The 25,998-nt window shown below is 52.1% G+C and overlaps 1 protein-coding gene across 1 annotated transcript in view; it reads left to right on the top strand.

Annotated features, from left to right (window-relative positions):
- The first annotated feature begins 6,128 nt into the window (after window positions 1-6,128).
- The window catches only part of nae1 (nedd8 activating enzyme E1 subunit 1), a 46,584-nt gene continuing 26,714 nt past the window's right edge, over window positions 6,129-25,998 (top strand). Inside the window, exons 1-9 of the mRNA XM_038806218.1 lie at window positions 6,129-6,263; window positions 9,181-9,284; window positions 9,377-9,437; window positions 14,740-14,770; window positions 16,956-17,027; window positions 19,416-19,495; window positions 21,446-21,555; window positions 23,635-23,744; window positions 24,760-24,822. Of these exons, the coding sequence (XP_038662146.1) occupies window positions 6,181-6,263; window positions 9,181-9,284; window positions 9,377-9,437; window positions 14,740-14,770; window positions 16,956-17,027; window positions 19,416-19,495; window positions 21,446-21,555; window positions 23,635-23,744; window positions 24,760-24,822 (714 nt within the window). The 5' untranslated portion in view covers window positions 6,129-6,180. The remainder of the gene's footprint in view (window positions 6,264-9,180; window positions 9,285-9,376; window positions 9,438-14,739; window positions 14,771-16,955; window positions 17,028-19,415; window positions 19,496-21,445; window positions 21,556-23,634; window positions 23,745-24,759; window positions 24,823-25,998) is intronic.

Below are 25,998 nucleotides of genomic sequence, written 5' to 3' on the forward strand. Positions count from 1 at the left end.
ATAGAGGCACACACATATATATACAGTGGTATTACCACATTCACCCCCTGTTAAGAATGAGTCCGGCGGGGTGACGTGAAACTATAATACATAAGCAGTGATTTATTTACAGAGGTGGGGGGGGGGAAATCAGGTGTCCATCTTGCAACCCGGTGTCCGTCAGAGGTTGAGTCTGACCGGCGGTCTGACGGTTCGTTGAGAGCGACGCAGCAGCGGTGGCGACGTCTGCACAGGTGGTGTCGGCATCGACGGCATCGGTGCTGGCGGTGTTGGTGCTGGCCAGTGGCTGGACGACTCCGGGAGCGTGCTGAAATCTTCCATGTCCTCTAGTGTGGGCAGGGGAACGAGGGATGGACCTGGTGGGGCTGATGTTGGGGGCGCCGGGGAAAAGGAGGGTGGCGCGTGGGTAGGGAGTGTGGGAGTGGGATCGGCACCCAGGGAGCCAGGTCCCTGAGCGAGACTGTATCCTGGCGGCCGTCGGGGAACTCCACGTAGGCATACTGGGGGTTGGCGTGGAGCAGGCGTACCCTGTCCACCAGAGGGTCCGCCTTGTGGAGTCGGACGTGCCTACGCAGTAGGACGGGCCCTGGAGCTGCGAGCCACGTCGGGAGCGACACCCCGGATGTAGACTTCCTAGGGAAGGTAAAAACACATTCATGGGGTGTGTTGTTAGTAGCGGTGCACAGCAGCGACCGAATGGAATGGAGCGCGTCAGGGAGGACCTGCTGCCAGCGAGCGGCTGGGAGGTTCCTGGACCGTAGGGCCAGCTGGACGGCCCTCCATACCGTCCCGTTCTCCCTCTCTACCTGCCCGTTTCCCAGGGGATTGTAGCTGGTCGTCCTGCTGGAGGCGATACCCCTGCTGAGCAGGAACTGACACAGCTCATCGCTCATGAACGAGGATCCCCTGTCACTGTGGATATAGTCGGGGAAACCGAACAGGGCGAATATGGAATGGAGGGCCTTGATGACGGTGGCAGACGTCATATCCGGGCATGGGATGGTGAAGGGGACCTAGAGAATTCATCGACCACACTAAGGATGTAGGCGTTGCGGTTGGTGGAGGGGAGGAGCCCTTTGAAATCCACACTGAGGCGTTCAAAGGGGCGTGTCGCTTTCACCAGGCACGCGCGGTCTGGCCGGTAGAAGTGCGGCTTGCACTCCGCACAGACCTGGCAGTCTCTGATGACTGTCCGTACTTCCTCGACGGAGTAGGGCAGATTGCGGGCTTTGATTAGATGGTACAACCGAGTGACCCCCGGATGGCAAAGGCTCTCGTGCAAGGCACGGAGCTGGTTCACTTGTGCGCTGGCACATGTACCTCGGGAGAGGGCGTCTGGGGGCTCGTTGAGCTTGCCGGGGCGATACAAGATCTCGTAGTTAAAGGTGGAGAGCTCGATTCTCCACCGCAAGATTTTGTCATTTTTGATCTTGCCCCGCTGCGTGTTGTTAAACATGAAGGCAACCGACCGTTGGTCAGTGAGGAGAGTGAATCTCCTGCCGGCCAGGTAATGCCTCCAGTGCCGCACAGCTTCAACGGTAGCCTGGGCCTCCTTTTCAACTGAGGAATGTCGAATTTCGGAGGCATGGAGGGTGCGGGAAAAGAATGCCATGGGTCTGCCTGCCTGGTTTAGAGTGGCGGCAAGGGCGACATCTGAAGCGTCGCTCTCTACTTGGAAGGGCAGTGTCTCATCTACTGCGTGCATACCGGCCTTGGCTATGTCTGAGCGAATACGGGCGAAGGCCCGTTGTGCCTCGGCCACAAGGAGAAATTGAGTGGACTGGATCAGTGGGCGGGCCTTGTCCACGTATTGTGGGACCCACTGGGCGTAGTAAGAAAAGAACCCCAGGCAGCTTTTGGGAGCCTTGGGCAGTGGGGAAGGGGGAGCTCCATGAGGGGGCGCATGCGGTCGGGATCGGGCCCCAGTAGTCCGTTTTGGACTACGTAGCCGAGGATGGCTAAGCGGTCTGTGCTGAACACGCATTTCTCCTTGTTATAAGTTAGATTGAGGAGAGATGCGGTGTGGAGAAATTTGCAAGGTTAGCATCATGGTCCTGCTGGTCGTGGCCGCAGACGGTGACATTGTCTAAGTACGGAAATGTGGCCCGCAGTCCGTACCGGTCAACCATTCGGTCCATTTCTCGTTGAAAGACCGAGACCCCATTAGTGACGCCGAAGGGAACCCTAAGGAATTGATAGAGGCGCCCGTCCGCCTCAAAGGCAGTGTAGGGACGGTCCGATTTACGGATGGGGAGCTGGTGGTTGGCGGATTTCAGGTCCACAGTTGAGAAGACCCGGTACTGTGCAATCTGATTGACCATATCAGATATGCGAGGGAGGGGGTACGCGTCGAGCTGCGTGTACCTATTGATGGTCTGACTGTAGTCCACGACCATCCTGTGCTTCTCCCCAGTTTTAACCACCACCATTTGGTCTCTCCAGGGGCTGTTGCTGGCCTCGATGATACCCTCCCGAAGCAGCCGCTGGACTTCGGACCTGATGAAGGTCTTGTCCTGGGCACTGTACCGTCTGCTCCTGGTGGCGACGGGCTTGCAATCTGCAGTCAGATTGGCAAAGAGAGAGGGAGGGTCAACCTTGAGGGTCGTGAGGCCGTAAATGGTGAGTGGGGGTAAGGGTCCACCGAATTTGAGGGCGAGGCTCTGGAGGTTACATTGGAAGTCCAGGCCCAGTAAAAGGTTGGGGAGAATGTACAGGCAGAAACGGCTGAATTCCACGCCTTGTCCGGTGAGTCTGACCAGACAGAAACCCCGGATTGGGACAGAGTGGGATCCGGAGACGAGGGAGATCTGCTGGTTGGTGGGATGGACCACGCGGGAGCAGCGCCTTACCGTGTCCGGATGGATGAAGCTATCGATGCTCCCGGAGTCAAGTAGGCAGTAGGTCGCGCTGCCGTTGATGAGCACCGTCGATGAAGCGGTAGCCAGGTTGCGAGGACGGGATTGGTCGAGCATCATGGAGGCGGGTGATCATCTGAAGAGTCTGACGATTCCGATGCGTAGCGGCAGCGACCCGGGTCCCGTGATCCAGTCCCGAGGGGAGGACGGAATGGCAGCGTCCGGAGTACCTGCGGGGAAGAAAATGGCGGTGCCCATGCAGCGCACGTTGTGGGGGCGGGGCCAGATGATGGCGACCATGGAGCGCACATTGAAGGGGCGGGACAAGATGGCGGCGCCCACTGGTCGCACGTGGCCCCGGAAGCTGCCGGACGGCGAAGCCCATTGTGCGATCGGCTGGGGAGAGGGGAAGAGGTCGGGCGCGATAGAGATAACAGCGCGGGCCTGACACACCTCTGCAAAGTGGCCTTTCTTGCCACAAGATTTGCAGGTCGCTGCGCGGGCCGGGCAGCACTGGTGGGGGTGCTTCTGCTGGCCGCAGAAGTAGCAGCGGGGACCCCCAGGGTGCGCGGTATGGCGAGCAGCGCAGGCATACTGCGCGGGAGCGGCCCCAGTCGGGGGGGTTGGTAGCGGGTCCACGAGAGGTAGAATGGATGGGCCATGCGGTACGATGAGTGGGTGGGGTAGGATTGCACATTACGGGAAGCAGCCGTCATAGAGAGCGCTAAAGTCTTTGTCGCTGCTCGATCGAGCGCGGCCCCTTCCAGCAGTCGGTGCCGGATGGGGTCCGATGCAATACCCGTTACAAATGCATCTCGCATGAGGAGATTCGAATGTTCCGTATCCGAGACGGCCTGGCGCTCGCAGTCCCGTACTAGAGGGATAAGGGCCCGCCAGAAGTCCTCAGTCGACTCACCCGGTTTCTGGACGCGAGTGGCGAGTACATGCCTCGCAAACAGAGTGTTCGTCGACTGGACATAATTCTCTTTGAGAAGTTCCATAGCACGGGCGTAGGTCGGCGCGTCCTGAATCAGCGGGAACACGCTGGAGCTCAGTCTGGAGTAAAGGAGTTGTACCTTCTGAGCCTCCGATGGTGAAGGGTCCGCTGAGGTGATGTAGGCTTCAAAGACAGCCAGCCAGTGGTTAAAGTCTTTCCTGGCGTTCGGCGATTGCGGATCCAGCTGCAGGTGATCAGGCTTGATTCTGATGTCCATGATTTGGGAAAGCTCACGGTAATAAATTGTTGCGCTAACAATTGCACACAGAAACACGAAACGGTACAAAAGAGGCTTTATTACCGTGGGATGTTATTACCTCAAGTGGAGCTGTAAAATGGAGGCTCAGGAGACCTCATGGATATTTATACTGCTCCCTGTGGGCGGAGCTAGCCGGCAGGCGCTTACCGACAAACTATGCAGGGGCTTACCGACAAACCTGGAATAGCCGGTACTATTGTACATCCCCTAATAGAGGCACACACATATATATACAGTGGTATTACCATAGGGAGGAAACCGGAGCACCTGGAGGAAACCTACGCAGACACGGGGAGAACGTGCAGACTCCGCACAGACACCTGAGGCCGGAATTGAACCTGGGACCCTGGAGCTGTGAGGCAGCAGTGCTAACCACTTGTGCCGCCCGATATAATGGAGACCCGGCTGCCCAACAGGCCGAAGAGGAGGTGGGACGAAGGCACTGCATCTGGCCTCGTGCATACCGGCAGCGTCTGTTGTATGAGGACCTGCCTGACAATTGTGGCTGAGTTAGGATACCGTGCCAAATCTGTGCCGGATCATTTTGAGCAAGCGGCCCGATGCAGAGTTCATGCGATGGGCCCTCACCCTCGTTATACATTTATACAGTGAATGGTAGAACCCTCAAGAGTATTGACAGTCAGAGAGATCTAAGTGTACAGGTCCACAGGTCACTGAAAGGGGCAACACAGGTGGAGAAGGTAGTCAAGAAGGCATACGGCATGCTTGCCTTCATTGGCCGGGACATTGAGTATAAAAATTGGCAAGTCATGTTGCAGCTGTAGAACCTTAGTTAGGCCACACTTGGAGTATAGTGTTCAATTCTGGTCGCCAAACTACCAGGCTTTATAGAGGGCGCAGAAGAAATTTACCAGGATGTTGCCTGGTATGGAGGGCATTAGCTATGAGGAGTGGTTGATTAAACTCGGTTTGTTCGCACAGGAACGACGGAGGTTGAGGGGTGGCCTGATAGAGGTCTACAAAATTATGAGGGGCATAGACAGAGTGGATAGTCAGATACTTTTTCCCAGGATAGAGGGGTCAATTACTCAGGGACATAGGTTTAAGGTGCGAGGGGCAAGGTTTAGAGGAGATGTACGAGGCAAGTTTTTTACACAGAGGGTAGTGGGTGCCTGGAACTCGCTGCCGGAGGAGGTGGTGGAAACAGGGACGATAGTGACATTTAAGGGGCATTTTGACAAATATATGAATAGGATGGGAATAGAGGGATACGGACCCAGGAAATGTAGAATATTTTAGTTTAGACGGGCAACATGGTCAGCACAGGCTTGGAGGGCTGAAGGGCCTGTTCCTGTGCTGTACTTTACTTTGTTCTTTGGTTCATGGGGCTTCTGGAGCCGCGTGGGCATTGGGATTTGCTGACATTGCCAGAATGTCCCAGGTCCAGGGGGTGGTTCCTGTTCCTTTAATAAACCACTGGCACTGTCCCTTTAACAAACCAGGGACAATGCCCCTTTAATATACCAGGGACAGGGCAGCACGGTGGCACAGTGGTTAGCATTGCTGCTTACGGCTCTGAGGACCTGGGTTCGAATCCTGGGCCTGGGTCACTGTCCGTGTGGAGTTTGCACATTCTCCCGTGTCTGCGTGGGTTTCACCCCCACAACCCAAAGATGTGCAGGGTAGGTGGATTGGCCACATTAAATTGTCCCTTAATTGGATAAAATAATTGGATACTCTAAATTTATTTTTTTAAATATACCAGGGATACTGTCCCTTTAATAAACCAGGGGCACTATCCATTTAACAACCCAGGGACACTGCCCCTTTAACAACCCAGGGACACTGCCCCTTTAACAACCCAGGGACACTGCCCCTTTAACAACCCAGGGACACTGCCCCTTTAACCCAGGGACACTGTCCCTTTAACCCAGGGACACTGCCCCTTTAACAACCCAGGGACACTGTCCCTTTAACAACCCAGGGACACTGTCCCTTTAACAACCCAGGGACACTGCCCCTTTAACCCAGGGACACTGCCCCTTTAAGTGCTCTGTGCTCACTGCGCCCTCTGCTGTTGAGCCGCCGCCATTTCCTCCTAGTGGCGAATGTGCGGCCGGTCCCGTGGCAGCGGCTCCATGGCGGCGGGGAGCGGCCTCCGGAAGGAGGAGAAATATGACCGGCAGCTGCGGTGAGACTGAGACAGCGCAGTGGATCCCTGGGCGCTGGATCCCCGGGCACTGGATCCCCGGGTGCTGGATCCCCACGCGCTGGATCTCCCGGGCACTGGATCCCCGGGCACTGGATTCCGGGCACTGGATCTCCCGGGCGCTGGATCCCCGGGCACTGGATCTCCCGGGCGCTGGATTCCGGGCACCGGACCCCTGGGTGCTGGATCCCCGGCGACTGGATCCCCACGCGCTGGATTCCGGCCACTGGATCTCCCGGGCGCTGGATCCCCGGCGACTGGATCCCCACGCGCTGGATTCCGGCCACTGGATCTCCCGGGCGCTGGATTCCGTGCACTGGATCCCCGGGTCAATGGATTCCCGGGCACTGGATCTCCCGGGCGCTGGATATCTGGGGCACTGGATCCCCGGGGCACTGGATCTCCCGGGCGCTGGATCCCCGGGGCACTGGATCTTCCGGGCGCTGGATTCCGGGGCACTGGATCCCTGGGTGCTGGATCCCCGGGCACTGGATCCCCGGGCGCTGGATCCCCGGGCGCTGGATCTCCCGGGCGCTGGATCCCTGGGGCACTGGATCTCCCGGGCGCTGGATCTCCCGGGCGCTGGATCCCCGGGGCACTGGATCTCCCGGGCACTGGATCTCCCGGGCGCTGGATCCCCCGGGGCACTGGATCTTCCGGGCGCTGGATCTCCGGGCACTGGAACCCTGGGGCACTGGATCCCTGGGGCGCTGGATCCCCGATTGGCAGATTCACTCAACCTGACTAACCCCCCCCCCCTCTTGTTAACCTCCCCCACTCTCTGTTGACCCCCTTCCCCCCTCCCCCACACTCTTTTGACCCCCCTCCCCCACTCTCTTTTGACCCCCCTCCCCCACTCTCTGTTGACCCCCCTCACCCACTCTCTGTTGACCCCCCTCACCCACTCTCTGTTGACCCCCTCCCCCCCCACTCTCTGACCCCCTTCCCACCCCTTCCCCCCTCCCCCACTCTCTGTTGATCCCCCACTCTCTGTTGACCCCCCCACCCTCTGTTGACCCCCCCACTCTCTGTTGACCCCCTTCCCCACCCCCACTCTCTGTTGACCCCCCCACTCTCTGTTGACCCCCCCCACTCTCTGTTGACCCCCTTCCCCACCCCCTCTGTTGACCCCCCCTCACTCTCTGTTGACCCCCCCCCACTCTCTGTTGACCCCCCCTCACTCTCTGTTGACTCCCCCCCCCCCCCCACTCTCTGTTGACTATTCCTTGACTGTATAAATGTGGGGTTTGCCAGTTTGCTGAATGTGATCCGCTGGGAAATGACCGATTACTGAATGTAAACAGATAGCTCGGGCTGGAAGGAGATGATGTGTGTATGCGATAACCAGACAATTAGCCGCACCGTACTCAAACGCAGACCCTCCCCTGTCTAATCCGATGTCCACACTTCGGTCCCCTCCTGGCAGGGTTGGCAAGAAAATCTAGACGGTCAGGAACCCTGGCTGTTTTGTTTTCTCTCTCACCCAGAGACATCAAAACAGGCCCTAGCATCTCTACCGCTGCCTAACCATCGGCCCAGGCAGCAGTCACTGGGGAGTCATCCTGTTATCTACCTCACACCGTGCCCCATTTATTCATTACTCCTGTGTCGCACAACTACTTAAACGCCTTATCCACAATACCCAATTTTAAAATTCTCATCCTTGTTTTCAGATCCCTCCGTGGCCTTGCCCTCTCTGTCACCTCCAACCCTCTGTGAGATATACATAGAACAGTACAGCACAGAACAGGCCCTTCGGCCCTCGATGTTGTGCCGAGCAATGATCACCCTACTCAAACCCACATATCCACCCTACACCCGTAACCCAACAACCCCCCCCCCCCCCCAACCTTACTTTTTTTTAGGACACTACGGGCAATTTATCATGGCCAATCCACCTAACCCGCACATCTTTGGACTGTGGGAGGAAACCGGAGCACCCGGAGGAAACCCACGCACACACTGGGAGGATGTGCAGACTCCGCACAGACAGTGACCCAAGCCGGGAATCGAACCTGGGACCCTGGAGCTGTGAAGCATTTATGCTAACCACCATGCTACCGTGCTGCCCTCCTCTAATTTTCTGATTTTAATTGGCGGCTGTGCTTTGTCTAGACCCAAGCTCTGGAATACCATCTGAGCGTCTCTCCACCTCGCTCCCCTCCTTGAGGCTCTCCTTCCAATCTTCCTCTTTGACTAGGCTTTTGTCCCTCTATCCTAACATCTCGTGGCTGGATTTCGGGTTATTAAAAAAACACAACATTCCCGTGAAGCTGCTTGGGATGTTTTACTTTGTTACAGATATTATATTGGTGAAAGTCGTCGATGTGACCAAACAATCTCTCGAGGTGCAGCCACACCCAAGCCACTTAATAATAATCTTTATTGTCACAAGTAGGCTTACAGTAACACTGCAATGAAGTTACTGTGAAAAGCCCCTAGTCGCCACATTCCGGCGCCTGTTCGGGTTCACAGAAGGAGAATTCAGAATGTCCAATTCACCTAACAGCACATCTTTCAGGACTTGTGGGAGGAAACCGGAGCACCCGGAGGAAACCCACGCACACACGGGGAGAACGTGCTGACTCCGCACAGACAGTGACCCAAGCCGGGAATCGAACCTGTGACCTTGGTGCTGTGAAGCAACCGTGCTAACCACTGTGCTACCTTGCCGCCTGTAGAGCACTCTCTTCTCACCCCCACACCGATGAGATCAACCTACCCCAGGAATAGAGTCATGAATTCTGTGCTCTGTACGTGTTCGCTACGTCTGTGCACACTTATTTACTTAGTGAATGTGAGTGTGTAGCTGGATGCGGGGGCATTCGTGGCTCCTCGAGAACTCTGCTTGAATGAAGTTTCAAAGTTTTAATTCCACTGTCTGCTTTTCCTGCGGTAGGTTGTGGGGGGATCATGGCCAGGAAGCGCTGGAGGCTGCTCACATCTGTCTGATTAATGCCAGTGCAACTGGCACTGAAATCCTGAAGAACCTGGTGCTTCCTGGTAAGACTGGACAGCTTACAATTTCAATAAACAAAACTTTTAATTACAGCCAGTCTATTGGAAATTTTCATTCCCATTCTTCTCACCCCCAGGAATTGGATCTTTTACTATCGTAGATGGCAGCGTTGTCGCTGGGGAGGATGTTGGCAATAAGTAAGTCTTTAAACATGCCGATGTTTTAATTTGTCCATTTGGGGCTTAAGGCTGAATGTCATTTTTCATGCAGAAGAATGCACAGGCCAGAGTGCTGCCTGACTCCCAGAACCTCCCTCCCTCAGCCTCATTCTCCACTCTTCACAATGGCTTCACTTGCTGCTAACTTTCTCCTTCCCTCCCTCCATTTCCCCCACCCCCCACACGGGCTCGCTGACCACTCTTCGATTTCATTGCCGTGTCACATTTTGTACGTTCAGAGCTCAGTAAAATGTGAGGCGGTGTGTTCTGCCTTTCTTCACTGGTGGTGTTTCCCACTGAGGCTGTGGATGTTGACTGTTGTAGTGGGAGGGGGCGCGAGGGGGAGGGGGAGGCACGAGAGGGAGGGGGGAGGGGGAGGGGGCGCGAGGGGGAGGGGGAGGGGGGAGGGGGAGGGGGGAGGGGGGAGGGGGAGGGGGCGCGAGGGGGAGGGGGAGGCACGAGGGGGAGGGGGAGGGGGAGGGGGCGCGAGGGGGAGGGGGCGCGAGGGGGAGGGGGCGCAAATGTGTGGACGACTGCATGCCAAAGAAAGCAGTACGCACGTTCCCCAACCGGAAACCATGGCTCAATCGCGAGATTGACTCCCTACTGAAGGACAGATCTGAGGCGTTCAAGTCAGGTGACCCTGACCTATACAAGAAATCCAGGTACGGCCTCCGCAAAGCCATCCGAGATGCAAGGGAGAATATCAGACCAAGCTAGAGTCACAGACAAGCGTTACAGACATTCAGCGGTTGTGGCAAGGCCTAGACAACATAACGGGCTACAAAGCGAAGCCGAGCAGTATCTCTGGCAGCAGCGCACCCCTCCCAGATGAACTCAATGCATTCTATGCTCGGTTTGAGCAGGAAACAAACGATCCGCTGTCGAGTGCCCCAGCAGCCCATAATTCACCCATACCCACCATCACAGCTTCCAAAGTCAGATCAGCTTTCCTGAAAGTGAACCCTCAGAAGGCGATGGGCCCGGACGGGATCCCTGGTCGTGCACTCAGAGCCTGCGCGGACCAGCTGGCAGAGGTTTTCACAGACATCTTTAACCTATCCCTACTCCACTCCGAGGTCCCCACCTGCTTCAAGGAGACCATCATCATACCGGTACCAAAGAAGAACCACGCAATGTGCCTCAATGACTACCATCCGATGGCCCTGACTTCAGTCGTAATGAAGTGCTTCGAGAAGTTGGTCATGAGGTGCATCACCTCCATACTCCCGGAACGCTTTGATCCACTGCAATTCGCATACCGTCGCAACCGGTCCACATCAGACGCCATTTCCCTGGCCCTACACTCATCCCTGGAGCATGTTGACAAAAAGGACTCCTACATCAGACTCCTATTTAGAACATAGAACAGTACAGCACAGAACAGGCCCTTCGGCCCTCAATGTTGTGCCGAGCCATGATCACCCTACTCAAACCCACGTATCCACCCTATACCCGTAACCCAACAACCCTCCCTTAACCTTACTTTTATTAGGACACTACTGGCAATTTAGCATGGCCAATCCACCTAACCCGCACATCTTTGGACTGTGGGAGGAAACCGGAGCACCCGGAGGAAACCCACGCACACAGGGGGAGGACGTGCAGACTCCACACAGACAGTGACCCAGCCGGGAATCGAACCTGGGACCCTGGAGCTGTGAAGCATTTATGCTAACCACCATGCTACCCTGCTGCCCCTATTTATTGACTACAGCTCCGCCTTCAACACCATAATCCCTGCCAAGCTCCTATCAAAGCTCCAAAACCTAGGACTTGGCTCTCCACTCTGCAACTGGATCCTCGACTTTCTGACCCACAGACCACAATCAGTACGAATAAACAACAACACCTCCTCCACAATAGTCCTCAATACCGGTGCCCCGCAAGGCTGCGTACTTAGCCCCCTACTCTACTCCCTGTACACACACGACTGCGTGGCAAAATTTGGTTCTAACTCCATCTACAAGTTTGCTGACGATACGACCATAGTGGGCCGGATCTCGAATAACGACGAGCCAGAGTACAGGAGGGAGATAGAGAACCTAGTGGAGTGGTGCAGCGACAACAATCTCTCCCTCAATGCCAGCAAAACTAAAGAGCTGGTCATTGACTTCAGGAAGCAAAGTACTGTACACACCCCTGTCAGCATCAACAGGGCCGAGGTGGAGATGGTTAGCAGTTTCAAATTTCTAGGGGTGCACATCTCCAAAAATCTGTCCTGGTCCACCCACGTCGACGCTATCACCAAGAAAGCACAACAGCGCCTATACTTCCTCAGGAAACTAGGGAAATTCAGCATGTCTACATTAACTCTTACCAACTTTTACAGATGTACCATAGAAAGCATCCTATCGGGCTGCATCACAGCCTGGTATGGCAACTGCTCGGCCCAGGACCGCAAGAAACTTCAGAGAGTCGTGAACACAGCCCAGTCCATCACACAAAACCTGCCTCCCATCCATGGACTCTGTCTACACCTCCCGCTGCCGGGGGAAAGCGGGCAGCATAATCAAAGATCCCTCCCACCCGGCTTACTCACTCTTCCAACTTCTTCCATCGGGCAAGAGATACAGAAGTCTGAGAACACGCACGAACAGACTCAAAAACAGCTTCTTCCCCACTGTCACCAGACTCCTAAATGACCCTCTTATGGACTGACCTCATTAACACTATACCCTGTATGCTTCATCCGATGCTGGTGTTATCTAGTTACATTGTATAGCTTGTGTTGCCCTATTATGTATTTTCTTTTATTCCCTTTCCTTCCCATGTACTTAATGATCCGTTGAGCTGCTCGCAGAAAAATACTTTTCACTGTACCTCGGTACACGTGACAATAAACAAATCCATCCTCCATCAAGGTGTGAGGAAGGGAAGTTATGGAGTAGGGTTGAAAAAAATTAAATTAAATGACAAAAGGGATAGTGGAGCAAGGCGAAAAGGGGTGGTCAGAGCACTGAAAAATTAACAAAAATGGGGTTAAATGAGCTGAAAATGACAAAAGCAGAATTTGTGGGGTTGGTCCAGTTCCGGTTCTGGTCAATGGTAATCCTCAGGGTGTTGGTAGTGGAGAATTCAGTAATGCTAATGCGGTTGAATGTCAAGGGGCGATGGTTAGATTCTCCCTTATTGGAGATGGTCATTGCCTGGCACTTGTGTGGCACGAATGTTACTTTCTGCTTGTCAGCCCCAAGCCTGGATATTGTCCTGGTCTTGCTGCACAAGGGCAGGGATCGCTTCATCATCTTGAGGAGTTGTGAATAGTGCTAAACACTGTGCAACGTTCCCACTTCCAATACTGTGGCGAGGAGGTCATCGATGAAGCAGCTGATGATAGTTGGGCCTTGGATACTATCCGGAAGAACTCCTGCTGCAGTGATGTCTTGGGACTGAGATGATTGGCCTCCAACAACCACTACGTTGTGCTAGGAATGACTCCAACCAGTGAAGACTTTCCTCCGATTCCCATTGACTTAGGTTTTACTTGATGCCACACCTGGTCAAATGCTGCCTTGATATTGAGGACAGTCACTCTCACATGGCTCCATTGCAGGCAGCAAGCGCGATAAAAGGAAGTGAGGGAAGTGGACCTAATTAAGAACAGAACAAAAAAAGAAAAACTTCATCGTTCATTTCACAACCACCGGACATCTCGAGCCAATATGGTGCTTTTTTGAAGTGTAGTCGATGTTGTTGGAAATTGGGCACATGGAAAGCTCCCACAAACATACGGCCACGTAATCTGTGATGCTGATTGTGGGATAAAGATTGGTCTGGACGCTGGGAAGAACTTCACTGATCCCCCCCCTTCGAAATACAGCCATGGGATCTTTCACATCCACCTAACGTGAAGGCCAAGCTATAGTTTGACGTCTCACCCAATAGCCGGCAGTGCTGCAGTGTCAGCTTTGACATTTATTCTCGAGTCCTTTTGTGGACCTGAACGCAGAAACCTGTGAATCACAGGCGAGCGCGTTACCAACTGCACAACGCTGACTCTGTGTTCCCTGGATTCCACGAAAAGGCTGGCGAGGCTACTGGGTTCCAATACCTTTTTACTTGAAGGAAGATTTTACACAGGATGTGGGTGTTGCTGGCTAGGCCATCCTTGATTGCCCTCGAGGAGATAGTGGCGAGAAGCCTTCTTGAACCCCATCTTCTCAAAGAGTGGCTCGCATTGTTTATTTCGGAGGTCAAACAGGAGTCGAGCATCGCTGTGGGTCTGGAGTTGTGTGTTGGCCAGACCAGGGTAAGGACTGCAGATTTCCTTCCCCGGGCCTGTTCCTGTGCTGTATTGTTCTTTGTTCTTTGTAAAGGACACTAGTGAGTGGCCCAAATGGGTTTTTACGACAGTCGATCAGAGTTGACATATTCACCATTGTTAAAGTCAATATTCTTCCCGCTTCTGGAATGTGGTAGAAAGATTCAACAACGCTCGTTAAGAAAACACAAGATTTTATTTTCAAACAGACTGCAGTTTATGGCTGAAAGTTGAGGCCGGAGAGCAGAGAATGTCACTGCTGATTCCTACTCAAGTCCGCGCTTTCACAGAGAATCAGCTTAGCATTTATACATTGTCAGAATCAGGATTACGTGACTACAGATTGGTCAGGAATTCGATCAGAAGTACAAACATAAGCAATATCATAAAACAGGCGTCACCTTGCTAACCTTTCAGGACTCTGTCCCGTCACTCAGATCATTATTTTGTCCTTTGATGGAATGTTTAAGAGTCGGAGGAGACTTGCTCTGACCCTGTCTTGCTGTATTTAGACTGCTTTGGGTTATGACGAGTTAGTCTTATCAGAATTTGCGGAGCCCAGGCATTTCGGATCAGCTTGACCTTCTCTGATCTTATTTAGGCTTTAGGTCATGCGAAGTCAGCCTTTCTTACATTGTACCCAGTAGTTGACCAGTTTTCCCATCATGCCATTATTTACTTCGTACAACATCACACCATCACCGAGACGATCTTACAATTCTAGACTTTTGAACCCATGACCTAGAGCATTATCCTGGTCCTCTGGATTGTCACCATCTGGCAAGTTAATGAAATTAAAGGTAAAGTTCTCCAGTTGGTACAGACACAAATCAGCCATGGCCTAATTGAATGATGAATCCGGCTTGAGGGGCAGAATGGCATCCTCCCATTCATATCTAAATGTCTTTGTGGTTACAGAGTTCTGAGTCCTTTACCTCCTAATCTCCGATACCAGATGCAAGAAGTGGGTGCCACATTTTATCCACATTTTACTGACTGTATTTTCTCCTCTTGCAGCTTCTTCCTGACGAGAGACAGTATTGGAAAGGTGAGTTCTTGTTTAAATTTAGAAGCTGTGATCTGAAATAATATTTGCTCAACGATTGGAGATTTTGTTTTTCCTCTGGGGCCAGGTCACCACATTCATGCCTGCATGGCTGAACTCTGGAGCAGGGGTTACAGAGGGTTTGGGGGCGGGGGGGGGGGGGGGGGGGGGGGGCCTGGGGGTGTGGGGAGGGGTGGGTGGGGTGGCGTGTGGGGTAGGGGGGGTGGTATAAGCTGCAGCTGAGCGCTCGTTGGGGCCGTCAGAGCAGAGAACATAATTTCAAAAGAGAGAGAGGCTAATAAGCCATTTAAAAGATCAATCGGGGTTTGTTTCTAGAATAGAATTGAAGAGCAGGGAAGTTATGGCAAACTTGTGTAGAACTTTGCCTAGACCGCACTTGTTCACCGCATAGTTCTGATCTCCAAGTTTTAAAAAGGATGTGGATGCACTGGACGAGGTGCAAAAGGTTTACAAGGATGATCCCCTCGCTGACGAGTTATATCTCTCTGCATCTTCCACATCTTCTCCATGTTCCTGACCGTTTCCTTCTGTTTCCATATGGAAGGGTTCTGCTTGTATACTCGGTCAGAAGGCAAGCTCGACCATCTATACAGACTGAAGGCGAAGACAAAAAGGCATTACATGCCTTTGATCAAAGAGCTCCTCTGCATGGACTGTGCTGCGTTATTTGCCCCCACAGAAGCTCCGCTGCAGACCCGTAGTATCCCACGCCTGGAAGCTGTTCTCCCCGACAACAGGCGTCAGGAAGACTGTGGGACGTGGGACAAGACGTTGCATCTCTGCCCCTGATCACGCTGAGTCACAACCTGCCAGAATTGGTCATCAAATTCTGTTCTCTGGGGTTTACGGTAACGGGCAATCTGTCCCTCGATGCAGGACCTTTGGCCAACCCGTGAAGCGTTTATGGACAGACATCCAGCTGACTCTTGAGGACCAAACTGAAATAAAACAAAGTGCTGGAAAAAGTCAGCAAGCCTGGCCGAATCTGTGGAGAGAGAGACAGCGTTCCGAAGAAGAAGCGTATTCGACACGAAACGTTAACTCTGTTTCCCTTTCCGCAGATGCTGCCGGGTTTTTCCCGCACGTTTCAGTTTTTTTAATTTAAGATTTCCAGTGCCCGCAGTATTTTTTCTTTTACCCTTGGACCAAGCTGATGGTTTATGAGGCCTGTGTCTCTCAAACCTTGCTGAATAGCTGTGAAACACGGACGGCTTACAGTCAAGAATAGAAGCTCCGTAATTTCCGCCTTTGCTCTCTGCGGCACGTTATGGGTGTACCTCGCCAGAGTTGCCAAGGTTGTGAACCCATCCTGTGCCCAGGCATGGTCCATGGGATGGAAGACCATTGGGCACCAAAGAACGTCCAGTACGATTAGGATGCCCAAGGATGCAGGTGTCGTGATGGCCCTATACGCTGATTGTTGCACCTGGGAGTCACTAGCTGACAACAGAAAAATGGCACAAACCGCTTTTCATTATCGGGCACTGCAGCCTGGCAACAGATGGGAGCACTGAAAACACCGGCCCACATCGGCACTCGATACCTTCACGTGAGGCACTTGTGGCCGGATCTGCCTCTCGAGGGTTGGTCCTCACAGCCACCAGCAAAGATGCACCACACTAAGCCCATTCTGAACTGGATTGTTTTCTGCACACCCGTCATCTCTCGTAGATGGAGGAATGGTGACCGTTGACCCGCTGATACTTACCTGGAAAGTTTGAAAGCTCTTCTCTGCTCTCGTGAAAAGATTGGCGGCCTTTAAGTTTCAGTCTATGCAGATGTTTGAGAAGATTGCCCTGGTAAGGATGTTGCAGGAGAGACCAAAATTAGGAGCCGTTAATATGAGAGTCACCGATTAAATCCGATAGGGAATTCAAGAGAAACGTCTTTACCCAGAGAGTGGTGAGAATGTGGATTGATCACCAGGAGTGATTGAGGTGAATTTATCGATGTATTTAAGGGGACGTTAAATATCAAGATTAGGGAGAGAAGAATATACTGCTAAGAGGTGTAGAGTAGAGGAAGCTTGTGTGGAGCATAAACACTGGTGTGGACCGGTCAGCTCAATTACTGTGCTGCAGATAAAGGAATGGACAGTGTTCTGAAGTCAGCAAGTAACTGGAAAAGAGACTGAAGTTTTAATGTTTCTATTCCCCTTTCAATTCAGAACCGAGCCCAGACAGCCACGGACCTGCTACAAGAGCTGAACAGTGACGTGAGTGGAAACTTTATGGAGGAGGTGAGAATGTTTGTTTCTATCGCGCAGGATACTAAACTTTACTGCATGTTCTGAAATGGCATGCTGTAAATTCACAAATTCTTCCACACAATTATCAAGAAGAAACAGCAACCACCGGCAGGAGGCTCAGTTACTCAAGGTCACAGATTTAAGATAATTGGCAAAAGAACCCGGGAGGGAAGCTGCGAATGCAGCCAGTCCTTACAATTGGGAATACACAAATCTGAAAGAGCAGAGAAAGCGGAGTCGATAATAAACTTCCAAAGGGAATTGGATGGATACTTAAAGGGGGAAAAATTCACTGTTGTGGGCAAAGAATAGGGAGTGGAACTAACTGGATACTTCCTTTGTCAAGGAGCAGTACCCGTGAGATGGGCCGAATGACCTTCCTCTCTGTTGTAATATTCGACAACAATCACTTACTTTTGAGGCGCGCTTCAGTTAATGGGTCAACCAATATCCCTCGCTGCTACCAACAAAAAAACATGAGCTGAACAAACCAGTTTTGGCGTCTGTTGGGATACCATTGGTTAAAGTGCCGTTTGGGGGGGGGGGGGGGGAATGTTGGTTGAGATGCCATTGGTGGGGGGGGGGAAACGTTGGGTGAGGTGCCATTGGTGGGGGGGGGACGACGACGTTGGTTGAGGTGCCATTGATGCCGGGAGGGGGAGGGGGGGGGGGGTGGGGGGTAGGAACCAGTGGTTGACATGCCATTAGTGGGAGGGGATGTTTGTTGGGGTGCCATTGGTGGGGCGGGGAATTGTTGGTCGGGGTGTCAGGGTGGGATGGTGTTGGTTTGAATGTGGGAGATGCTGCTTGGGGGAGGCCGTTGCGTATGGGATGGTGTTGGTTTGAAGGTGGGAGATGCTGCTTGGGGGAGGCCGTTGCGTATGGGGTGGTGTTGGTTTGGAGGTGGGAGATGCTGCTTGGGGGAGGCCGTTGCGTATGGGGTGGTGTTGGTTTGAAGGTGGGAGATGCTGCTTGGGGGAGGCCGTTGCGTATGGGATGGTGTTGGTTTGAAGGTGGGAGATGCTGCTTGGGGGAGGCCGTTGCGTATGGGGTGGTGTTGGTTTGAAGGTGGGAGATGCTGCTTGGGGGAGGCCGTTGCGGGATGGTGTTGGTTTGAAGGTGGGAGATGCTGCTTGGGGGAGGCCGTTGCGTATGGGATGGTGTTGGTTTGAAGGTGGGAGATGCTGCTTGGGGGAGGCCGTTGCGTATGGGATGGTGTTGGTTTGGAGGTGGGAGATGCTGCTTGGGGGAGGCCGTTGCGTATGGGGTGGTGTTGGTTTGAAGGTGGGAGATGCTGCTTGGGGGAGGCCGTTGCGTATGGGGTGGTGTTGGTTTGGAGGTGGGAGATGCTGCTTGGGGGAGGCCGTTGCGTATGGGATGGTGTTGGTTTGAAGGTGGGAGATGCTGCTTGGGGGAGGCCGTTGCGTATGGGATGGTGTTGGTTTGGAGGTGGGAGATGCTGCTTGGGGGAGGCCGTTGCGTATGGGGTGGTGTTGGTTTGAAGGTGGGAGATGCTGCTTGGGGGAGGCCGTTGCGGGATGGTGTTGGTTTGGAGGTGGGAGATGCTGCTTGGGGGAGGCCGTTGCGTATGGGGTGGTGTTGGTTTGGAGGTGGGAGATGCTGCCTGGGGGAGGCCGTTGCGTATGGGGTGGTGTTGGTTTGAAGGTGGGAGATGCTGCTTGGGGGAGGCCGTTGCGTATGGGGTGGTGTTGGTTTGGAGGTGGGAGATGCTGCCTGGGGGAGGCCGTTGCGTATGGGGTGGTGTTGGTTTGAAGGTGGGAGATGCTGCTTGGGGGAGGCCATTGCGTATGGGTAGCTATGTTCCAGGGCTCTTTGCCGTCAGTCTGAGCCAACAGAATAGGGGGAAACGGGGCTTTCTATTTCACATCTTTATCTGCTTTGGGATGCAGGTGACATTGACATTCAGGTATTCATTGCCTGACCCTGTCTGTCCTGAAGCCAATAAGATTAAAAGTCAATCGCAGAGAATGAGACTGGAGTCACGTAGGCCAGCCTGGGTAAGGAAAGCAGATTCCCTTCCCTGAAGGACGTTAGTGATCTAGTTGAGTTTGTGTGAGCTTTTGTGAAGAAAAGGCTACTGGGAGGATATCTGTATTTACATACATCGAATTTACAGTGCAGAAGGAGGCCGTTCGGCCCATCGAGTCTGCACCGGCCCTTGGAAAGCGCACCCCACTCAAGCACACGTCTCTACCCAATCCCCGTAACCCCCACTTAACCTTTTTTGGACACTAAGGGCGATTTAGCATGGCCAATCCACCTAACCTGCACACCTTTTGAAGCTAGATGTTTTGCGTTTATTACTTTCTTATGCCTTGTTTGGAATTGGCTGTGAAATGAAGTTTTGACACTGTGCAGAGCCTTGAACAGCTGCTTGAAAATGATCCCGCATTCTTTCTTCGATTCAACATGGTGATTGCAACTCAGCTCTCGGAAAGGTAAGCAGCCGTTTTGTAACTCCGCCACATTTGCTGGTTCCCTTCCTTATTCAACACCCTTGATTGGTCACAACAAGGTCACTTTAAAAAGGACCCCTTCCCTTGTGGACACCTTTTCCCAATCCAAATGTATTTAGGTTTTAAAGGAGCCAGTTTAACCAGGCTTTCTCGAGTTAAAGGAGGAGCGAGTTTATTAGTTACTAAAGCATGAGAAGTGAATAATAAAAAGCAACACATGTACACACAGATTAGAAATGAGCAGTGATTCCAAAAATAAAAGTTTAAAAAAATATACATACAAATCAGTCTTTTGGCATTCCCTTGTGGAGTAAATGGTGAGATGTTGTGGCTGTTAGATTGGGTAATTCCGGTAGTGCTGATGTTGGCAGGTAAGCAGTTGTTTTGGAGATTCTTGGGTCTGCAGGTTAGCTGAAAGGAATTGTCCCTGTTTCTTTTCAACAGTGGCTTTGCTGACTTGTAACTTCCAGCTATCAGAGAGAGGGAAAATCCCTTTTTACCCTGCAAGCTCAGGAACGTCCAGTCAATGTTCCTTGGTTATGACATTCACAGCACACACTAGCACAGCAGAACACTCGACTAATCCACAGACCAGGGTTGCAGTTTTTTTTAACCCCTTTTAGGTTTTCCAAACCTGCAAACTGTACCACCTAGAAGAACAAGGGCAGCAAGTGCATGGGAACACAGCTTAAATACTTTACACTTCAAAAACTACACTTCAAAATTACTACATTCACTGTTGTGATTTAGGAAACATGGTGACCAAATTGTGCACAGCAATCTCCCATAAACAACTAAGTGTTGAATGACTAGATAACCTGTTTTTAGTGATGCTGGTGGAGGGTTAGTTATTGTATTGCCCTGCACTCCTTTATAATAGTGACTTGGGATCTTTAGTCTGCACAAGAGGGCAGATGGGACCTCGGTTTAGTCTAATCTGAAAATAGGCACTGTCCCTCACTGTACTGCGCTGGTGGTGTCCGCCTCGATTGTGTGCTTGACTCTGGAGCAAGCCCTGAACCCACAATGTTCTGATTCAGAAGGTGTTACCCACTGGCACCCAGCCAGCCAATTACAATTTGTCCGTTTTTAGTGAAACATTTTGGTTATTACAGCTGCCTGGCATTTTCGTGGTCATGTTATCAGACCAAGCCACAGATTACCAGATTTATGAATTCAAATTCACAATTTGCGATGGTGGGATTTGGATACGATGCTGTCTCTGGGATGACTCGTTCAGCGCCAGAAACGTTAGGCTGCCTTAAACACGGTTGGGTTCCTGCGATTGTCAGAGACTCATGAAAGGAATAACTAGTGGAGAGGGCACTGAATGGAGGACATGCCTCCACCACACTGTGCTAATTTGACATTAATATAATTACACAGCTTTTCTTGGGAATTATTCCCTGCCTGTTATAACTATATAAAGTTGACAAAATAAATGTTTTTATTAAGATCTTCTGTCTCACTGAAGAGACTTTGTGCCAACCCATATCCAACAACCTGCTCTGAAAACTCTGCTCACATTTTGACACCTGTGACAGATTCCACTACACCAGCTGACACCATCCACAACATTCTAATACACTCAACAACATGCTTTAAAAAAAAAAAAAATCAACTCGCCCCATCTCTCAATGTTAAAGAATCTTTGAAGAAGTAAAAAATTCCAGGATCCGGATCTGCATCTTAGCCAAAAATGAATCTGATTTTCATCGGGCTACGCTCTATGTTTGTACCAAGTTCCGTTGAACTTCATCCATTAGTGTTTGAGATGTATTGTTTACAGACAAATGAGTGAAAACAGTACTCCCCTGCACTTAAACTGGTGGACTAAAGATGGCACGTAAACTGGTAGCTATTTGTTAATTTTTCAGATACAACCTTATCCACTATAAAATAAACTATTTGTTTTTTTGCTGCTGCTGCCAGCTCGCTGCTTCGTTTGTCGGCCATCCTTTGGAATGCTGATGTGCCGCTGCTGGTGTGTCGCACGTACGGGCTGGTTGGCTACATGAGACTAGCCATAAAGGAGCATCCAGGTAGGTTTCCACATAATACTATTTCTCAACCTTCACTGATCCTCCTGCAGTGTGGCTCGAGGTCAATCAGACAGTATGATTTTAATACCTCAGGACCACTATAATGAATTATTAAAAGGCACATCCACAATATAGATGGACTAGTAAGGCTGTGATCGTTTGCCGAGCACGGGGGGGGGGGGTAGCACTGTTGCTTCACAACTCCAGGGTCCCAGGTTTGATTCCCGGCTTGGGTCACTGTCTGTGCGGAGTCTGCAGGTTCTCCCTGTGTCTGCGTGGGTTTCCTCCGGGTGCTCCGGTTTACTCCCACAAGTCCCGAAGGACACGCTGTTAGGTAATTTGGACATTCTGAATTCTCCCTCCGTGTACCCGGACAGGCGCCAGAATGAGGCGACTAGGGGCTTTTCACAGAACCTCATTGCAGTGTTAATGTAAGCCTACTTTTGACAATAAAGATTATTATTCCTTACGGGAGACTCAGTAGAGGTGTTCAAAATTACCATGGAATCCCTACAGTGTAGAAGCAGGCCATTTGGCCCATCAAGTCTGCACCAGCCCTCCGAAAGAGCACTTCACGCTGGTCCACTCCACTGTCCACTCCACCCTATCCCTGTAACGCATCCCTGGACACTAAGGGGCAATTTATCATGGCCAATCGACCCAACCTACACATCTTTGGACTGTGGGAGGAAACCGGGGCACCCGGAGGAAACCCATGCAGACCCGGGGAGAAAGTGCAAACTCCACACAGTCAGTGACCCGGGGCCAGAATTGAACCCGGGTCCCTGGTGCTGTGAGGCAGCAGTGCTAGCCACTGTGTCACCGTGCTGCCCCTGAACATTGGTAGGTATCAGGGAGACACTGTTCCGGCTGGCAGGCGCGTTGATAACTAGAAGTCACATTTAAGAAAGTTGGCAAAAGGACCAGAGGGTTTTGTGAGAATTTATTTTATGGAATGTGTTAGATCTGAAACGTGCTGCCTGCACATGTTGAAGCAGGTTCAATAGTACCTGTCGAAAGGGAATTTGGTAACACTACTTAAAATGGAAGAAAATGAAGGGATATGGGCGGGGAGAGCAGAGGAGCCGATTAATTGAATAGTTTATAGGGGTATAAATGCATTTGCAAACACGCATGCGCACGCACACTTCTTTTCTGGAGAATTTACTTAACATACAGCATTTAAAATCCTAAATTTGTACCTTCAGTTTTGTTAATACTGTATATTTATTTTCCCCTCTGATCATAGATTGAGGAGGAATTCTGGCATTGAAATTTATCATAGAACACAGAACATACAGTGCAGAAGGAGGCCATTCGGCCCATCGAGTCTGCACCGACCCACTTAAGCCCTCACTTCCACCCTATCCCCGTAACCCAATAACCCCTCCTAACCTTTTTGGTCACTAAGGGCAATTTAGCATGGCCAATCCACCAAGCCTGCACGTCTTTGGACATTGGGAGGAAACCCACGCAGACACGGGGAGAACGCGCAGATTCCACAGAGACAGTGACCCAGCAGGGAATTGAACATGGTGTGCTTGCCACTGTGCTGCTTCTGAACCATTGAGATATAGGGCGCTATTCTCCGTAATGGAGACTAAGTGCTCGCGCCATCGTGAACGGCGTCACGTTTCATGACGGCGCGAAACGGGTGCGGGGACACCTGATTCTGGCCCTCACAGGGGGCCACCATGGTGCTGGAGCGGTTCATGCTGCTTTAGCCTCCCTTCTCGGCGCCAAATGGGCGCCGTGCCAACCCGCACATGCGCGGGGGACTTCTTCAGCAACCAGGGGTGAACGCCGCCGGTGGGACTCTGCTTTTTAATATGTGGCCACTCGGCCCATCCGGGCCGGAGAATCGGTGGCCCCGCGTCAAACGTGCCCACGCAAATGGCGCCGATTCCCTGCACCTCGGAGTGCTGCACGCCGGCGCAAGGGCGGCGTGGCGCGGTTGCGGCGATTCTCCAGCCCGGCACAGGGCTCGGAGAATCGCGCCCACAATGTCAGTTTTATTGACACATTTATAATGTGCATTGTGAAATGAAGGACTTGGTGATGCAGATGTTTCCTTTCTAGTTGTGGAATCGCACCCTGACAATGCGCTGGAAGATCTGAGACTCGACGCGCCTTTCCCGCACCTGAAGGATCACATTCAGGCATATGACTTGGATACAATGGACAGAAAGGTATAGTGCAAACACCACTGGAAGATCCGGTAATGGAGACAGAAACTTCCCCTGGCTGGGGAGGCTTTGACTCTGAGCCAAAGATAAGGGCTTGGCCTGGGGAAAGTAAATTTCTTCACTCAAAGTTGGGAAGCTTTGGAATTCGCTATCCCAGCGCTATGGGTGATGACTTGTTGAGTAAATTTAAGGCAGAGATCGATAGATTTTTGGACATTACACGATTGAAAGGATATGGGGATCAGGGCAGGAAAGTTGAGTTGAGGGAGAGGATCAGCCAAGATGTAATTGAATGGCAGAGCAGGTTCGAAGAGGCCTATGGCCTACTCCTCCCACTTCTTACTTATGCAAATTGCCAGTGCTATCTTGCTTTCACAGTTAGAATCATAGAATCTCTATGGGGCAGAAGGAGGCCATTCGGCCCATTGAGTCTGCACTGACCCTCCAAACGAGCACCCTAACCTAGGCCCACTCTGCACCCTATCCCCCGTAACCCCACTTAACGTTTTGACTCGAAGGGGCAATTTAGCTGGCATCTAACCTACATATCTTTGGACTGTGGGAGGAAACCCACGCAGAGAAAGTGGCAGACTGCACACAGTTACCCAAGGCCGGAGTTGAACCCGGGTCCCGGGCGCTGTGAGGCAGCAGTGCTAATCACTGTGGTTGCATTGAGAATGGAAATGTGTGGAATGGAATGAAGGGGTGGCCCAAGGGATTGGAGGGACGTGGTGAAGGAGGGAGGGAAGGGCAAAGGGGAGAGAGAGAGAGAGAGAGTCATACAGTCACTTGATAGACATGTTATTTTTATTGTGGAAGTAAATCAAAGTATAATCCCTTGGTGAACGGTAATCGATGTGGGGATGCGTGTGGCTTCCATTTGCCCTGAAGCTATTCAGTAATTCCCATATTTGATTCCCCCACCACCTCCACCCCCCCCACCACCTCCATCTTATTGGAATACTGTCTCAGTACCCTGTGTAGTAACTAATGCAGTTTATTCCCATAAATCCTGCAGGACCATAGTCACACACCATGGATAATTGTGGTAGCCAAATACCTGGAAAAGTGGACCATGGAGGTATGTTGTGGATTTTCTGTTAATATTACCTTGATTTGTGATCATATCCAGCTGAGCAGACAGAAAACCCAAACTTTTACAAATGGTTATGTGCAAGTTAGAAAATATTACTTCAGCGCCACAGGATTTACTGCACTCTCATTGTCTCCGATGCCATTATTAAGTTGGGACCTTGAAATGTTCGGAATCTCGACACAATGTTCACGTTACGAATCTTGTGTCTGTGACGTGGGGAATGCAATTCATGTCTCCTCTCGTTTTACTGGTGAGTTTTCCCCCTTCCCCTTCTCTCTCTACCACTCTTCACTTCTCTCAACCTCTCCTTCAGGTGTGGTCGGGGTGCAGTTCTGCTACATAATTGGTCATTATTCACATACAGTAGTCCCCCGTTATACCGCGCTCCGCAATACCGCGGTTCGCGATATACCGCGGGGGAGCTTATGGACCCCAACTGTCAGTTGTGTCAATTTCAGCGGCCGGCTCACTTTGATCCAGAGAGGGAAGCTGCTCTCTCACTGAAACAATCAGCCGGCCGCTGAAATTGACACTGCCCGCTGCTCTCTCCCTCCAATCAGAAACATTAAAACTTAAAAGTTGGATTGGAGGGAGAGAGCAGCGGGCAGTGTCAATTTCAGCGGCCGGCTGATTGTTTCAGTGAGAGAGCAGCTTCCCTCTCCGGATCAAAGTGAGCCGGCCGCTGAAATTGACACTGCCGGCTGATTGGAGGGAGAGAGCAGAGAACACAGGAGGAGGTCATACGGGCCTCTGCAAGACCAGCATGGTCTCACATCGCCCCTCCCCTCTGTAGCTGGGGTTCAGGCTGTGGCTGTTGGGGTACAGGTTGTGGCTGCTGGGGTACAGGCTGTGGCTGCTGGGGTACAGGCTGTGGCTGCTGGGGTACAGGCTGTGGCTGCTGGGCTTCAGGCTGTGGCTGCTGAGGTACTGTGGCTGCTGGGGTACAGGCTGTGGCTGCTGGGCTTCAGGCTGTGGCTGCTGGGGTACTGTGGCTGCTGGGGTACAGGCTGTGGCTGCTGGGCTTCAGGCTGTGGCTGCTGGGGTACTGTGGCTGCTGGGGTACAGGCTGTGGCTGCTGCTGGGCTTCAGGCTGTGGCTGCTGGGGTACTGATTGGAGGGAGAGAGCAGCCGGCAGTGTCAATTTCAGCGGCCGGCTGATTG

The sequence above is a fragment of the Scyliorhinus canicula genome, chromosome 9, assembly GCF_902713615.1.
Source record: "Scyliorhinus canicula chromosome 9, sScyCan1.1, whole genome shotgun sequence".
In the NCBI taxonomy this organism is placed as follows: Eukaryota; Metazoa; Chordata; class Chondrichthyes; order Carcharhiniformes; family Scyliorhinidae; genus Scyliorhinus; species Scyliorhinus canicula.